Genomic DNA, 19,365 nt, shown 5'->3' with positions numbered 1-19,365 from the left:
TTTACAAGACTTGTGTTAATGATATGCCGACTGGTAATGTATTGACAGAGGTGGGGGGGGGATAAATAATTTGTATGAATTTTGGAACATTTTTAATAATCCTCATATGCACAAAAAAAAAAAAAAAAAAAAAAAACAAGCCTCTTAAACACGGATTATTTTTATTATATTTTATTAAGTTCCGAAAATTTATCTTTTTACTCTTTTTCAGCCCAAAACAAGACATATTGCCACTTGGACGTAAGGGGCTACTATTTGTGACCATGTCTACCAGGGAATTGTAGGGAGTTGAGCAGCAAGATGTCTGTACAAAGTAAATTCAAATTCCTGCAAATTAGTACAATCAGGGAAGCAGAAAACAGGGAGGGTATTCTAAATTCTAGCAGTCTGGGGGAAGAAGTTGTTACAGTATAAGGCTTTCTGGCATCTAGGGACCTCAACAGTGAAGGGGTGGGATTTTGTTGCTTGTTGGCTTAGTCAGGAGTTTTTATGTCAAGGGATTAACATTAAAGTACTTGTAAAATAGGGACAGGGATGCAATATTGCGGTGATGGGACAGAGGTTGGAGCTTGGTTGACAGTGCTGTTATGATTTCAATTTATGAAAGATCAATAAGTTACTCACCATCCAATCATCATCGGAAGATTGTTCGTTGCTGCTTTGGTCCGATTCAAAATCATCATCGTAACTTTCAGTGGAATTAACTGAAAAAACATTTTGTCAAAACGGAAAATCAAAACTTTGGAATCATTTATAAGTGGGGAAGTGGGTATTTACTATCAAAAAAATACCATTCAAAACAATTCTTCATTCACAAAAGAATTAATCCAACAATGCAATTTAACATATATTTATTTTTACATATATATATATATATACGTTTTATTTTTTATTACCGTATCTTTCTGTTAAGTTACATTATTGTTTCAGCTACTTGGCCGTTTTTTTGTTCGTGTTTGTTTATGACGGCCAAAAAAACGGCCAAGTAGCTGAAACAATAATGTAACTTAAGAGAAAGATATGGTAATAAAAAATAAAACGCATATTTGCTCTACAACAGTATTGAGCACTTTCTTCAGTTTTTATTAATTACCATTTCCACTATATATATATATATATATATATATATATTGTATTTTGTGTACAGAAAGTTGTTAGATGAGACAAGTCATTGGTACCGTTGGTTTCAAGCCTAATCATTGGGCTTGAAACCGACGGTACCAATGACTTGTCTCATCTAACAACTTTCTGTACACAAAATACAAAATATAAATACACTCTTATTTTTGGATTTTCCTTTTAATTGAGCACTCTGCTGGATTTTTTTTTCCAAAAAAACTAATAATACATGTATGTATATGTGTGTGTGTGGGTGTGTGTGTATGCATATATATATATATATATATATATACATACACACACACATGTATTTGTGTGTGTATCTGTGTGTGTGTGTGTGTGTGTGTGTGTGTGTGTGTGTGTGTGTGTGTGTGTGTGTGTGTATATATATTTTTTTTAAGTTTGATTTTGAAATATCGTTAATTTCGATATATACCGTTTTCATTTAATGGGTCTAGATTGTTATTTTAAAAACTAGTCACCGTTAATTTAGAGTTAAGCTCAATGTGTCTATTTAATAGGTGCAGAGCATATATAGTGCAAAATTTTGTTGAAAATTCAAAGATTCACGTTTTCTTTTTTTATAACCGTTTATTTCCTGGATTTTTTTTTCCATTACAGCTGTTTTATTAGTGGGAAGGCAATTTTACGATTCATGTGTCCATAAAAATATCCTGTCCCCACCAACTTCTTCAGATTGCAGAAGTGAGGAAGCATGGCTTTGGCAGTCTTTTTACCCGAATACGATGCTCAGCATGTTAAAAATATACCTTTTGTTGTAAAAATCTAATGGAAAAACATCTGAAGAAGTTGGTGGGGACAGGATATTTTTATGGACACATAAATCGTAAAATTGCCTTCCCACTAATGAAACAGCTGTAATGGAAAAAAATCCAGGAAATAAACGAAGGTTATAAAAAAAGAAAATGCGAGTCTTTGAATTTTCAACAAAATTTTGCACTATATATATATATATATATATATATATATATATATGATACAACTATATATATATATATATATATATATATATGATACAACTATATATATATATATATATATATATATATGATACAACGAAACAGGACTGTATGTCGATGACTACAAATATATTTTATAAAGCCCCCCCTCTTTGGGTTGAGCACTGTCGTAAATAATCTCACTCGCTACTTAATTTGGCTGAAAAATGTGAAGCTCGCGGTGTGTTTACAAACAATCGTTTGAGCACTTTACAAGTGGCGGACGGATGTTTATTTGAATAGACATTCAGACAGATTAGTTGCGGGCACCGCTTCCGTGGTCAAGGGGTAGAACTGCCGATTGTCATCACGGCGGTTCCAGGTTCGATCCTCGGCTTGGGATAGCTGCTAGTCTAGCGGCACTGATGAGTTGTGATACAACGAAACAGGACTGTATGTCGATGACTACAAATATATATATATATATATATACTTATATATATACATTTCTGGTGAAATATTCTTTATTCACTTATATATCCTTTTTATATATACCAATCCTTATTTAAGAAGCTCAATGTAATTACAGAGCATATAATGAATGAATGACAAAAGTCTATATTCCAAATTTCATGATGTTGACCATCTTACAATTTATTCCTTTAATTCAGTTGACACTTACAATTCTTGACAGTATCTGTTTCGAAGCACAAAATCATTCACTTAATTATTATATCAATCAGTAAATCTATTATGCCCTTAACTCGTCAGAAAAAATACCAACTATCAATTCACCAAAAGGAAATAAAATGCATTCGGACACGATTAAAAAATCCGAAAATTGGAAGAGAAGCTGCAAATACCTTATAGTTTTCTTTCATAACAATATTTTGAATCTTTTATTTTCTTTTGATGGATAGATTGTTGCTATTTCTGAAATCTCACCAACTAGTCACATCAATTTTATCTTGAAGCGAGAGGAAATTTTCTACTCTTTATATTCAAACGAGAATTCCACCATGCAGAACAATGCTCATTTGCATAAATGAAATCTTGTTATTGCACAAAAATAACAAGATTCAATCTTATAAGTGGAATGCTCTGGGTTCAATCCTCGATGAAGGCACATATCATGACCCTCACTCTTTTACCTTTCAGATAACTTCTCCTTTCCTTCCATTGCATAATCTGAAATTAAATTCTTATGAAAAGAAAGGCCGAAGTGTAGAGTGGTGGGAAATATTAGAATATAAACAATAGTAATGGAATGATTCCAATATTTTCCTGATTCCAATACAATTCCTGATTCTGTTCTAAATTCTTTATTCTGATACAATTATAAATTTGGATTCTTGTAAAATCTCTAAATATTTAGCTATGGAATTTTTGGACTACCTTATGCACATATATTTTTCCTAACACAATAAAAACACTTTTAGGGGTATTTTAGTTTTACTGAAGTTTAAAATCGATATTTATCATTTCGTCATTAGTACCAGCAATGAAAAATAAAGTTAAGAAAAAAAGAAAAGAATTGTTTCTGTAATTGGAAAATAGGTACAGATTTTTTTTATTCCAATACCAATTCCAATACCTTAAAAAGTTAAAATTTTTCCAATACCAAATTCTGATTAATCATTCCAATGCTAATAAAATACCAACTCAATGAAACTAGTTTTAAATAATTATCATAGTAAACCAATTTGCGTGTACTTTAATAAAAAACAAAAATCATAACAAAATGGTCCACTTACCACTATTACTCATGCCAGCTAATTTAATATTGAGAGATTTCAAATTCCATCGCTTTCTGCGTCGTTTGTTTAAAGGAGCAGTTCTGGTTGCTTCACGATTTTTAATAGTTCGCTCTAAGTCATCTTCTAACATCTTCAGTTGTTGATGGCCGATCAAGTTCTTGTTCGGTCGTGAAACTGAAATTATATGCAGTAGGTTTTTAATAGACACTTAATTTAAATCCAAATTTATTGGCAACAAAAAGTGGGGAAATGCATGCAGTTTGCTTAAAGCATTGTTTAGTGTGTATATAAAGGTAATCTCTAGAAGGCAATATAATACACGGGTGTAATGCATCAACATAAACCCAAGAAATGAAGATACACAACAGTGGAACGAGCTATGTAGATTCGCCTTTCTATTAATACAATATATATATATATATATATATATATATATATATATATATATATATATAGATAGATAGATAGATAGATTTAGTTATATTTGAGGGGGGGGAAAAAAAAGAATTTCAGCAAAGTTCTCTATTATAAGGAAAGATTCCAAAAATAAGACGTATTATTTATATTTTTATTTATATAAAGTTTAGATAAGTCATCGGTACCATTGGTTCAAACCTTATAATAGGGGACCGTTTTAGATACCCATATCAAGCTCTCTTCAGCCGATACTCATCTGGTACCGATGACTTATCTCATCTAAACTTTCTGTAAATAGAAAAAATATACATACATACATATATATATATATATATATATATATATATATATATATATATATATATGCACATAATGATTATATCGATTGGTTTCCTAGATGCAAATCCAATGAAACTTGGGTGATTATTAAAGAGTGCTCAATGCAGGATAGAGCTGGTATATAGTATGTTTATTATACAAACGTTATTGGTTACATATGTGCATACATGTTTCAGTGGAATCCCAATTAAAGGATAACACTTTTCAATTCCCTTTTTGGTCTGATGAAGTGTTATCCTCGAATTGGAATTCCACTGAAACATGTATGCACATATGTAACCAATAATGCTTGTATTAAAACAAACTATATGTTTTTTATACTCTTATTGCATTATATTATATTCTTTATTCTTACTTGTGTCAGTGTAATCTGATGAAAATTCCATACAAGAGCCGTTCAATAAGTAATGCCCTGACCCACTTGCTCTGCCGAGGTTGCTCCAGTTCTGTCCAAACTTTACAATAAATGCCTTAACGAATCTTGTTTTCCCGACTGCTGGAAAACCGCCTCTGTGGTACCAGTCTTCAAGAATTCTGGTGAAAGAACTGACCCACTAAATTATCGCCCCATTAGCCTCCTCCCGCTTTTCGCCAAAATATTTCAGTCCTTAGTTAATCAAGCCCTAGTCCAGCACCTAACAGCTGCTAAACTCCTGACTGACAAACAATATGGATTCAGGCAAGCCCGTTCAACAGCAGATATCTTAACTGTAGTTTCTGAACGTATATACCGTTCATTGGATAAAACAGGGGAGGGTAGAGCGGTGGCCCTTGATATATCTAAGGCTTTTGACAGGGTATGGCACGATGGTCTTCTAAGGAAAATTAGATCATACGGAATCACTGGAAGAATTCATAATGTAATTAAATCCTTCTTAAGTAATAGAAAAATCAAAGTTGTCCTCGACGGTCGTACATCCAAACAATATGATATAAATGCGGGAGTACTTCAGGGGTCTATCCTTGGACCTCTATTATTCCTGATATTCATAAATGACCTTCCTGATAAAATTGTTTCGGAGATGGGTATATTTGCCGATGACACCACTCTCTATAACAGATATGAGGGGAAGCAAATGAACACATATCCAGGGAAATGGCAGAAGCACTGGAGGATGACCTCCAATCCGTAGTGGAATGGGGACAAAAATGGTTGGTCACATTCAATGCTGCTAAGACTAACCTTGTTTCCTTCAAAAACTACAAGAAACCTTCTCTACCACCAATAGCAATGGCCAATAACACATTGCCTGAAAGTACTTCTTTTAAACTCCTCAGCCTAACGTTTACAGGGAATATGAACTGGAATAGATACATTGAGAGCATTGCCAAGGCTGCTACAAGGAAGGTTGGCTCCCTCTACCGTGCTAGAAAACTACTTACGCCTGACAGTATCCTATACCTCTATAAGGCAACCATTCGCCCATGTATGGAGTACTGTTGTCACATCTGGGCTGGTGCAACTGCTGCTTGTCTCTCGCTCCTGGACAGGGTTCAAAAGAGAGTCGCCAACCTGATAGGTCCTGAACTGTCATCTAAGCTTCAGCCTCTGTCCCATCAACGAGATGTTGCATCCCTCTGCCTGTTCTACAAATACTTTAATGGTGAATGCTCTGACGAACTGCAAACACTTGTACCTCCCCGACGTAACTAAACCCGACAAGCTACTAAGTCTCATCCCTTTACAATAGAGATCCCTAGGTGCAAGAAAGCCTTTTACTCCAATAGTTTCTTCCCCAGAACTGCGGGTCTTTGGAACTCCCTTCCAGGATTCTGCTTTCCCAACTGCAATGATATGCAGAAGTTCAAGTGTAATGTTAACAAACATCTTTCTACTCTTCTCCCTTCATAATGACCCCGCTAATTAAGTCCCTAATAGTAGCCCCCTGCTTCAAAGTGGCACTGTGCCTTGTTTGGGGTGAAAATTGAATTAAAAAAAAAAAAAAAAAAACTTCCAGTAGTCTGATCTAGCTGAAATTTAGCATGTGCAATGATTTATACCTCTATGGATTATGTGATAAATTACATCTCTGAACTAATTGTGGTTTCTGATTTACAGGTTTTCAACAGTCAGGTGTGAAATGTAACCTATTGAGTGTTGTGCAGTGATCCGGGTTTTTGTATTTTAAAAATATGCACACCACAGGAGACGTTTGATAAAATAAAAAACACATATGGTAATGATGACCCATAATATGACCTTGTAAAACGCTAACATTGTAAATTAAAACATGGTCGAAAATGTGTGGAAACAACTCCCAGACTTGGTTGCCCCCCACCCACTTCTCCATTCTGCCATTAATGACGCGTCTGTTAGTCAAGTTAAGGCTGTCATTGTTTCGGAAGACTAATGGATGACTATTCGTCAACTAGCCCAAAAGGTGAAGATTAGTACAAGGCTTGTGGAAATTATCATTCATGGCCATTTGCGTATGCATAAGGTATTTGCCAGATGGATTCCCTGGTTCCTGACATCTATACAGAAGTAAGAATGTGTTAAGAACTACAGGGTTAATTTGGAGATGTGGCAAGAAGAGGAGTCAAAGTTTTTCAAAAGAAAAACTGATTACACAGGATAAAACTAGGGTCTATATCTGTGATCCAGAAACCAAAGTCCAGTAAATGCAGTGGAAGCACGTGGACTCAACACCTCCAAAGGCAAGGATACAGCTCTTCCCTAACAAGGTCATGTTCACAGTCTTCTTGGACCAGGACAGAGTAGTGATGACAGATTTCTTGGCAAAAGGCACCACAATTACAGGAACCTATTATACTTCACTTTTGAGGAAATCAAGAAGGGTGGGGGGGCAATATCAGCAAACATATCCTCTTTCTGCAAGATGACACTCCAGTCCATAACGCACATGTCACCAGATCAGAAGCATAGGTGTGTGACTATGGAATCCTCCCCTATTCCCCCTACCTCTGGACCTTGCACCCTCTGACTTTCACCTCTTTCTAGCTATGAAGTTGTTTTTGAAAGGAAAACATTTCCCGGATGATGCAGCCTTGATTTCCAAAGTTATGTCAAGGTTGGAGGACAAACCTGACATGATCTAAAAAAATAGTCTGCAGAGCTGCATTAAATGATGAGAGAAATGTGCAACTTTGGGTGTTTCCTATGCAGAGAAAAACTAGTAAGTTTCATTGCTCTACTGCTATAAGTGGGTCAAGAGCATTACGCATTGAATGCACCTCATAGCACCAAAACTTTTTTATGTCACTACATAGATCTTTGCAATAAGTGCCTTGTTTTATTGATTTTAATTTCTATTGTCTTTAAGTTTCCGAAGAATTATCCAAGCATTATTCAGTGTATTTTCTTCATAACAACAAAATATTTTCATTTTTCAATCAATTTTTCATCAAATTGTCTTCGTAATAACAGAAATAATATTTTTTCATTGAAAAAAAAAAAAAAAAAATGGCCGGCATTTGCGTGCAATACAAATGACAAAACTTTCGGCACCTTCCAACATTTTACATAAACTGCCGAAAAAATTCTGACGATAATGCAGTCCTTATTCTGCAAAAGTACCCTGTACAAGACAGAGCATTTATTTTTTTTTCCTATCAGCTCTAGTACAAAAAAAAAATCATATAACAGTTTACAGAAGATCAGTTTCTAATTTGAAAGATAGAAAAACAAACTTACTCAATCTAGCAATCGCCAATTGTCTTCTTGAGTGACCTTCATGGTTAGGAATTCGATTGGCTGATGGTGGTTGGGGGTTGACCCCTGTGGGTGAGAGGGTAGCATTAGCTCCATTCATGTATAGAGTGAATCCTTGCTCTTTTCTTTCCAGCTCAATTTCTTGGCTACTCTTCGTCTTCATTTTAAGCAACATTCTAATTTAAAAAAATAAAACAAATTGATAAAGAAAATTTATTTTTTAAATGAAAAGTTTATTTATCATAGATTCTTATGCATATTTTTCTTTTATTTGCAGTAGTATTTGTTCCTATGTTTCTTGGCTATTTGTGGATGCCAGATAGGAACACAGATACATTATTGAAAAATTTCTCAAGACAAAATTTGATTATTTTTACTAAAACAGTTTTTTATTTATTTATTTATTCTTATTCACCCCAAACAAGGCATATTGCACTTTCTGAATAATTTTTTAATATAAATTATAAAGGAACAGATGTTAATTCACATGCACATTTTTTTACATTTTAAATAGAAACTATAATAATAAAAAACTTAGTCTCCTCATGACTTTTTAATTATAAAATAAAATAGCCAATTTGAAACGGTAAACAGACAGCCATGTTTTTTTTTTTTTTTTTTACATTTTTGGAGAGAAAATGCTTTTAATGATTTTTAACTGATAAAGAGCGACTATAAAGGGAAGTAATTTGTTTCTCATTAATTAATGTTTGTGATGATGATGGCTTTTTTGTGACACTGGATACGTAGACAAGTAAATTAATATTTACATTTCAAAAACAAATTTTGATATTAACATTTCAAATTTTAATATTTACATTTCAAAAAAAATTAAATTGTTAAATACAGTTTCACTTTTCTAATAATAATCATGGTTAAAAACAAAATAAATTAAAAAATTGATACTTTATAAATATAGCTTTACTTTTTTAAAATAGTTATCATTGGTTGAAAAAAGCTAATTTTAATTGTATTTTTCCATCTTGTTGAATACAGCTGCACTTTTTTCAAATGAATATCATAGTTAAAAAATAAAAATTAAATTGTTTCTTTCCATCTTGTTAAATAGCACTTCACTTTTTCTAATAGTTATCATAGTCTAAAAACAAATTTTAATTTTTTTTCTTCTATCTTTTATAAACACAGCTTCACTTTTGCAAATAAATATCATGGCTAAAGAAAAAGTTTGTTTCTTTCTATCATTTTAAATGAAGCCCGATACTCGATATTTCCTTAATAATTCACATATTTATAACTACAAACTTTTTTTACATTTGCTTTTGAATAAATTGAAATTAAAAAAAAAAAAACTGCATTCAGCAGAAGCAGCATATTCATAAAAGCAGTTACGTGTGAAATTTTGATTCCAAGTTGTCCCTAACCGCAAGTATACATATTTTAAGGATAGTAGGATCCAAGCAGTATGGTTATAACGCCAAAGCCAATGCTTTTCACACCCATCCAACTTTGCGAAACCAAGTGCTCTGAAGGGGACGCATCAAAGAGTTTAACCAGTAGAGGTGATAAGTTTGCACAGCCTATATATAAGTCACCTTATACAACAAGCGAGAGCTCAACCCCATTGTCCACCTCAAACAATACCAGACCTTTAAGCATATCAAGCAGATGTCTGCAGTAGAGGTCATCCATCGCACAAAAGCTTCAGAACTAATAAAGATTAAGAAAAAGATGCCCAGGAAGCTAGCTGAAAAATGTGGTTACACACTATCAAAGTCAACATCGAACCTAGTTCCAGTCTATAGTATTCACTGTTTGTCTCAGAGATGCTGTGTGTTCTACAAAAAAAAGCCGGCTCAACACATCCTGCATGAATATCACCTCAAATTAAATAAAAAAGATTGAATCTTAAAAATTAAAAAGTAAATACAAAATGTATTTAACTAAAACTGGAATCAAAATCAGCTTTGTAATGGCTACGGTATACTATTAATCACTAAAAATCGTTAAAAAAATAATTTCCTTAGTTAAAACAACAACAAAAAAATACTTGATCAATTTACATGATTCTTAGAATATGACATTTTAGTTCTGTGATAGATAAATACAGCATAGAGATTTGTCAGTATTTTTTAAATTAGGTTGAACTCTGGACTTACACCATTTTTTATATTTGCTTTTGAATGAATTGCAAAAAAACAAACAAAAACAAACAAAAAAAATACTGAATCTTAAAAATCAAAAGAAAAAATCCAAAATGTATTTAACTAAAACCATACAAGTTTTACAGTATCTTTTTTTCGTACCTGTTCCGTTGTTGTAACAGTAACAAGTACTGTTCATACTGAGGACACACGTCTTCTTTCACGGCAGAAATCTGCATGAAAAGAAAGAAAGAAGAGTTATTGATAATATTGATTTTGCAGTTTTTGATTTAGAGATTATACAACGAAAATCAATATCATCTGTCAGTCTTTGCAGGAATTTCTTTTATATTCTTGTCTTGCCATGAAAATATGTGCAAAACTAATGAAGGTTGTAGAGTTAAAGTTGGTTTCAACGATTCAGAGTTAAGTTAAATTTATTACTTTAGGAGACAAAGCCGAACCTTTTAACATTCCAGGAATAGGAATCCAAAGTCGGTCATTTCAAGAACTCTTCTCATCTTGAGTGTTATTTGCATAACATTTTGACCAATGTAACCTCCAACCTTCTTCAGTTGTATCTGGAATGTGTATGGTATTTCAAATTGAGAGTAGCAAGCTCTAATTTTGTGGGCCATGACCAGGTAGAAGTCTTAAACAAGTCACAATTGCATTCTTAGTATCTTCTGCATTAAGGATTGAACCTTCAACTTCCAGAAGAGTGTCAGTTACAACTGAATTTTAATTAGTACTTTAATTAGTACTTTAGAGATTGAAAGCCTATTATTATTCAGTATGGGCAACAAGAAGAATACAATTGCAAATTGCTTAAGACTTCTATTCAGTCATGGCTGACAGAACAAGAGCATACTACCCCATGGATTAAATAAAATGTTCTGTTTGCCATTCTATGAAGATTCCAGAGTTTGACAAGATATATCTGAAGAAAATTGGAGCTGACAGTGGTTGTGCAAACAAGACTGTTATACAACAATACAATGTTGTGCAAACAACACTGTTATACAACAATACACTGTTATGCAAACAACACTGTTATACAACAATAAAATGTTGTGCAAATAACACTGTTATACAACAATACAATGTTGTGTAAACAACACTGTTATACAACAATACAATGTTGTGCAAACAACACTGTTATACAACAATACAATGTTGTGCAAACAACACTGTTATACAACAATACAATGTTGTGCAAACAACACTGTTATACAACAATACACTGTTATGCAAACAACACTGTTATACAAGAATACAATGTTGTGCAAACAACACTGTTATACAAGAATACAATGTTGTGCAAATAACACTGTTATACAACAATACAATGTTGTGCAAACAACACTGTTATACAACAATACACTGTTATGCAAACAACACTGTTATACAACAATACAATGTTGTGCAAACAACACTGTTATACAAGAATACAATATTGTGAAAATAACACTGTTATACAACAATACAATGTTGTGCAAACACCACTGTTATACAACAATACACTGTTATGCAAACAACACTGTTATACAACAATACAATGTTGTGCAAACAACACTGTTATACAAGAATACAATGTTGTGAAAATAACACTGTTATACAACAATACACTGTTATGCAAACAACACTGTTATACAACAATACAATGTTGTGCAAACAACACTGTTATACAACAATACAATTTTGTGACAATAACACTGTTATACAACAATACACTGTTATGCAAACAACACTGTTATACAACAATACAGTGTTGTGCAAATAACACTGTTATACAACAATACAATGTTGTGTAAACAACACTGTTATACAACAATACAACGTTGTGCAAACAACACTGTTATACAACAATACAACGTTGTGCAAACAACACTGTTATACAACAATACAATGTTGTGCAAACAACACTGTTATACAACAATACACTGTTATGCAAACAACACTGTTATACAACAATACAATGTTGTGCAAACAACACTGTTATACAACAATACACTGTTATGCAAACAACACTGTTATACAACAATACAATGTTGTGCAAACAACACTGTTATACAACAATACACTGTTGTGCAAACAACACTGGTATACAACAATACAATGTTGTGCAAATAACACTGTTATACAACAATACAATGTTGTGCAAACAACACTGTTATACAACAATACAATGTTATGTAAACAACACTGTTATACAACAATACACTGTTATGCAAACAACGCTGTTATACAACAATACAATGTTGTGCAAACAACACTGTTATACAAGAATACAATGTTGTGCAAATAACACTGTTATACAACAATACAATGTTGTGCAAACAACACTGTTACACAAGAATACACTGTTATGCAAACAACACTGTTATACAACAATACACTGTTATGCAAACAACACTGTTATACAAGAATACAATGTTGTGCAAATAACACTGTTATACAACAATACAACGTTGTGCAAACAACACTGTTATACAACAATACACTGTTATGCAAACAACACTGTTATACAACAATACAATGTTGTGCAAACAACACTGTTATACAACAATACACTGTTGTGCAAACAACACTGGTATACAACAATACAATGTTGTGCAAATTACACTGTTATACAACAATACAATGTTGTGCAAACAACACTGTTATACAACAATACAATGTTGTGCAAACAACACTGTTATACAACAATACACTGTTATGCAAACAACGCTGTTATACAACAATACAATGTTGTGCAAACAACACTGTTATACAAGAATACAATGTTGTGCAAATAACACTGTTATACAACAATACAATGTTGTGCAAACAACACTGTTACACAACAATACACTGTTATGCAAACAACACTGTTATACAACAATACACTGTTATGCAAACAACACTGTTATACAAGAATACAATGTTGTGCAAATAACACTGTTATACAAGAACACACTGTTATGCAAACAACACTGTTATACAACAATACAATGTTCTGCAAACAACACTGTTATACAACAATACAATGTTGTGCAAACAACACTGTTATACAACAATACAATGTTGTGCAAACAACACTGTTATACAACAATACAATGTTGTGCAAATAACACTGTTATACAACAATACAATGTTGTGCAAATAACACTGTTATACAACAATACAATGTTGTGCAAACAACACTGTTATACAACAATACACTGTTATGCAAACAACACTGTTATACAAGAATACAATGTTGTGCAAACAACACTGTTATACAAGAATACAATGTTGTGCAAACAACACTGTTATACAACAATACAATGTTGTGCAAACAACACTGTTATACAACAATACAATGTTATGCAAACAACACTGTTATACAAGAATACACTGTTATGCAAACAACACTGTTATACAAGAATACAATGTTGTGCAAACAACACTGTTATACAAGAATACAATGTTGTGCAAATATCACTGTTATACAACAATACAATGTTGTGCAAACAACACTGTTACACAACAATACACTGTTATGCAAACAACACTGTTATACAACAATACACTGTTGTGCAAACAACACTGTTATACAAGAATACAATGTTGTGCAAATAACACTGTTATACAAGAATACAATGTTGTGCAAACAACACTGTTATACAACAATACACTGTTATGCAAACAACACTGTTATACAACAATACAATGTTGTGCAAACAACACTGTTATACAACAATACACTGTTGTGCAAACAACACTGGTATACAACAATACAATGTTGTGCAAATTACACTGTTATACAACAATACAATGTTGTGCAAACAACACTGTTATACAACAATACAATGTTGTGCAAACAACACTGTTATACAACAATACACTGTTATGCAAACAACGCTGTTATACAACAATACAATGTTGTGCAAACAACACTGTTATACAAGAATACAATGTTGTGCAAATAACACTGTTATACAACAATACAATGTTGTGCAAACAACACTGTTACACAACAATACACTGTTATGCAAACAACACTGTTATACAACAATACACTGTTATGCAAACAACACTGTTATACAAGAATACAATGTTGTGCAAATAACACTGTTATACAAGAACACACTGTTATGCAAACAACACTGTTATACAACAATACAATGTTCTGCAAACAACACTGTTATACAACAATACAATGTTGTGCAAAAAACACTGTTATACAACAATACAATGTTGTGCAAACAACACTGTTATACAACAATACAATGTTGTGCAAATAACACTGTTATACAACAATACAATGTTGTGCAAATAACACTGTTATACAAGAATACAATGTTGTGCAAACAACACTGTTATACAACAATACACTGTTATGCAAACAACACTGTTATACAAGAATACAATGTTGTGCAAACAACACTGTTATACAAGAATACAATGTTGTGCAAACAACACTGTTATACAACAATACAATGTTGTGCAAACAACACTGTTATACAACAATACAATGTTGTGCAAACAACACTGTTATACAAGAATACAATGTTGTGCAAATAACACTGTTATACAACAATACAATGTTGTGCAAACAACACTGTTACACAACAATACACTGTTATGCAAACAACACTGTTATACAACAATACACTGTTATGCAAACAACACTGTTATACAAGAATACAATGTTGTGCAAATAACACTGTTATACAAGAACACACTGTTATGCAAACAACACTGTTATACAACAATACAATGTTCTGCAAACAACACTGTTATACAACAATACAATGTTGTGCAAAAAACACTGTTATACAACAATACAATGTTGTGCAAACAACACTGTTATACAACAATACAATGTTGTGCAAATAACACTGTTATACAACAATACAATGTTGTGCAAATAACACTGTTATACAAGAATACAATGTTGTGCAAACAACACTGTTATACAACAATACACTGTTATGCAAACAACACTGTTATACAAGAATACAATGTTGTGCAAACAACACTGTTATACAAGAATACAATGTTGTGCAAACAACACTGTTATACAACAATACAATGTTGTGCAAACAACACTGTTATACAACAATACAATGTTGTGCAAACAACACTGTTATACAAGAATACAATGTTGTGCAAATAACACTGTTATACAACAATACAATGTTGTGCAAACAACACTGTTACACAACAATACACTGTTATGCAAACAACACTGTTATACAACAATACACTGTTCTGCAAACAACACTGTTATACAACAATACAATGTTGTGCAAATAACACTGTTATACAAGAACACACTGTTATGCAAACAACACTGTTATACAACAATACAATGTTCTGCAAACAACACTGTTATACAACAATACAATGTTGTGCAAAAAACACTGTTATACAACAATACAATGTTGTGCAAACAACACTGTTATACAACAATACAATGTTGTGCAAATAACACTGTTATACAACAATACAATGTTGTGCAAATAACACTGTTATACAAGAATACAATGTTGTGCAAACAACACTGTTATACAACAATACACTGTTATGCAAATAACACTGTTATACAACAATACAATGTTGTGCAAATAACACTGTTATACAAGAATACAATGTTGTGCAAACAACACTGTTATACAACAATACACTGTTATGCAAACAACACTGTTATACAAGAATACAATGTTGTGCAAACAACACTGTTATACAAGAATACAATGTTGTGCAAACAACACTGTTATACAACAATACAATGTTGTGCAAACAACACTGTTATACAACAATACAATGTTGTGCAAACAACACTGTTATACAAGAATACAATGTTGTGCAAATAACACTGTTATACAACAATACAATGTTGTGCAAATAACACTGTTACACAACAATACACTGTTATGCAAACAACACTGTTATACAACAATACACTGTTATGCAAACAACACTGTTATACAAGAATACAATGTTGTGCAAATAACACTGTTATACAAGAACACACTGTTATGCAAACAACACTGTTATACAACAATACAATGTTCTGCAAACAACACTGTTATACAACAATACAATGTTGTGCAAACAACACTGTTATACAACAATACAATGTTGTGCAAACAACACTGTTATACAACAATACAATGTTGTGCAAATAACACTGTTATACAACAATACAATGTTGTGCAAATAACACTGTTATACAAGAATACAATGTTGTGCAAACAACACTGTTATACAACAATACACTGTTATGCAAACAACACTGTTATACAAGAATACAATGTTGTGCAAACAACACTGTTATACAAGAATACAATGTTGTGCAAACAACACTGTTATACAACAATACAATGTTGTGCAAACAACACTGTTATACAACAATACAATGTTGTGCAAACAACACTGTTATACAAGAATACAATGTTGTGCAAATAACACTGTTATACAACAATACAATGTTGTGCAAACAACACTGTTACACAACAATACACTGTTATGCAAACAACACTGTTATACAACAATACACTGTTATGCAAACAACACTGTTATACAAGAATACAATGTTGTGCAAATAACACTGTTATACAAGAACACACTGTTATGCAAACAACACTGTTATACAACAATACAATGTTCTGCAAACAACACTGTTATACAACAATACAATGTTGTGCAAAAAACACTGTTATACAACAATACAATGTTGTGCAAACAACACTGTTATACAACAATACAATGTTGTGCAAATAACACTGTTATACAACAATACAATGTTGTGCAAATAACACTGTTATACAAGAATACAATGTTGTGCAAACAACACTGTTATACAACAATACACTGTTATGCAAACAACACTGTTATACAAGAATACAATGTTGTGCAAACAACACTGTTATACAAGAATACAATGTTGTGCAAACAACACTGTTATACAACAATACAATGTTGTGCAAACAACACTGTTATACAACAATACAATGTTATGCAAACAACACTGTTATACAAGAATACACTGTTATGCAAACAACACTGTTATACAAGAATACACTGTTGTGCAAACAACACTGTTATACAAGAATACAATGTTGTGCAAATAACACTGTTATACAACAATACAATGTTATGCAAACAACACTGTTATACAAGAATACACTGTTGTGCAAACAACACTGTTATACAAGAATACAATGTTGTGCAAATAACACTGTTATACAACAATACAATGTTGTGCAAATAACACTTTTGTGAATCATGGTCTTTCTTTTTATTGCCTATTACCCCCCTTTGTTTTCCCTTTCTTCTGGAGGGGACAACCTGTAACCCTTCACCACTGGCACGGGTGTTTTTATTTCCCTTTTTTCTACATTGTGACCACAGCAATTGACTAGCAATAGACTGCCCCAACACTTTTCCTTGACTGACCTTTGCTGTAAGTTTCCTAATCTCCCATCTTTTACGGAAACTTTAATTTTCTTTCCTATCTTTATTTATTACGTTTGTATGTTTGTCCTCTAGCCTTATTATTGAGTTTTTTTTTCCTATCTTTATTTATTATGTTTGTATGTTTGTCCTCTAGCCTTATTATTGAAGTTTTCTTTCCTATCTTTATTTATTACGTTTGTATGTTTGTCCTCTAGCCTTATTATTGAATTTTTCTTTCCTATCTTTATTTATTACGTTTGTATGTTTGTCCTCTAGCCTTATTATTGAAGTTTTCTTTCCTATCTTTATTTATTACGTTTGTATGTTTGTCCTCTAGCCTTATTATTGAATTTTTCTTTCCTATCTTTATTTATTACGTTTGTATGTTTGTCCTCTAGCCTTATTATTGAATTTTTCTTTCCTATCTTTATTTATTACGTTTGTATGTTTGTCCTCTAGCCTTATTATTGAAGTTTTCCCTATATTAAGCATTGCCCGGGTGTTTGGAGGTGTGTATTGAGCACAAAAAAAAAAAATTTTTTAGTAGGCAGGCAGGCTTGAAACTGTACCGCGAAGCAGGAAAAGAATGTGAAAAAAAATTGTAACGTCTTTGCTGTTGCGTCCATCGCCAAACCAAACGTGACAAATGTTTAAATTAAGGCTAGACAATCGAAAAAAGTAGGATGACTTTCGAAAATATTGGCGAAAAAAGTGCCACTTCTCTTTAGAAAAGTGCCTAGTTAAGAGTGAAGGAATTAATGTTTTTAGCCAATTTTTCTATATTTGTTGTCCAATCTCGTGAAAATCCAGCACCTCGGTCGAAAGTTTTAGGCAGACATACAAACATACATACATACATTTAAACAGGTGAGATTTATATTATAGACTAGCGAAGGGTACCCGGCGTTGCCCGGGTGTTTGGAGGTGTGTGTGGAAACTCTGGTGGTGTGGGGGTTAAAAAAAATGTTTTGGTAGGTAAGGATCGAGCCCAAACCCTTTAGGCAAAGTTGTAAATTAAAGTGTGAAAAAAAAAAACGTGCGACGTTAACCATTGCCCCACCACGAGATTCTAACGGAAACATGTTTGAATTTATTTAATTACTTGGATTTGGCAGGTGCCTGTTTTAATGAGTTAATGAGGTCAAGTTTGACTGCGAGATAGTATTCATTTACTGCGGAACGTTTTTTTAATTTTTATTTTCCCAAGATGTTATAGGAAAAAGACTAACCCACATGCGGCGAGTGACAAATGTTGAATATTTATCTTCCCAAAATCGAGCAAATTAAATAGACAGGCGAGCTTCGTTGTTAACTGTGAGATATTACGATTTATATGTGATATAAAAAGTTTTAAAAAGTTGTTAGGCGACTGACCGCTTCTCTGAAAAAAGCCTTTTGTTGACATACAGAAAAAGCGAACACACATACATACATTTTTGCTTTTATATATATAGATTTACTGCTTTTCCTTCTACCCAAGCTTTACACTATTCTGGATTTGTTCTGATTTTTTCTTTTTTCAGTTTTTAACCGTCTTCAACTTCAATAAACCTGTCAATATAATGATAAAC

General features: G+C 32.6%; 1 protein-coding gene across 3 annotated transcripts in view; it reads right to left on the bottom strand.

The window, feature by feature from the left end:
- Positions 1 to 19,365, bottom strand: part of LOC145249553 (katanin-interacting protein-like) — a 648,058-nt gene that overhangs the window by 606,738 nt on the left and 21,955 nt on the right. For all 3 annotated transcript variants that reach the window (XM_080111227.1, XM_080111229.1, XM_080111228.1), the window contains exons 3-6: positions 10,529 to 10,599; positions 8,247 to 8,440; positions 3,833 to 4,009; positions 625 to 704 (exon numbers count right to left, since the gene is read on the bottom strand). In XM_080111227.1, coding sequence (XP_079967353.1) covers positions 625 to 704; positions 3,833 to 4,009; positions 8,247 to 8,440; positions 10,529 to 10,599 — 522 coding nt within the window. The remainder of the gene's footprint in view (positions 1 to 624; positions 705 to 3,832; positions 4,010 to 8,246; positions 8,441 to 10,528; positions 10,600 to 19,365) is intronic.

Source organism: Euprymna scolopes, chromosome 28 (genome assembly GCF_053919585.1).
Source record: "Euprymna scolopes isolate OS-2025 chromosome 28, ASM5391958v1, whole genome shotgun sequence".
NCBI classification, from domain to species: Eukaryota; Metazoa; Mollusca; class Cephalopoda; order Sepiida; family Sepiolidae; genus Euprymna; species Euprymna scolopes.
Note: the sequence above shows the minus strand (reverse complement) of the source record. Positions and strands in the feature narration are given on the sequence as shown.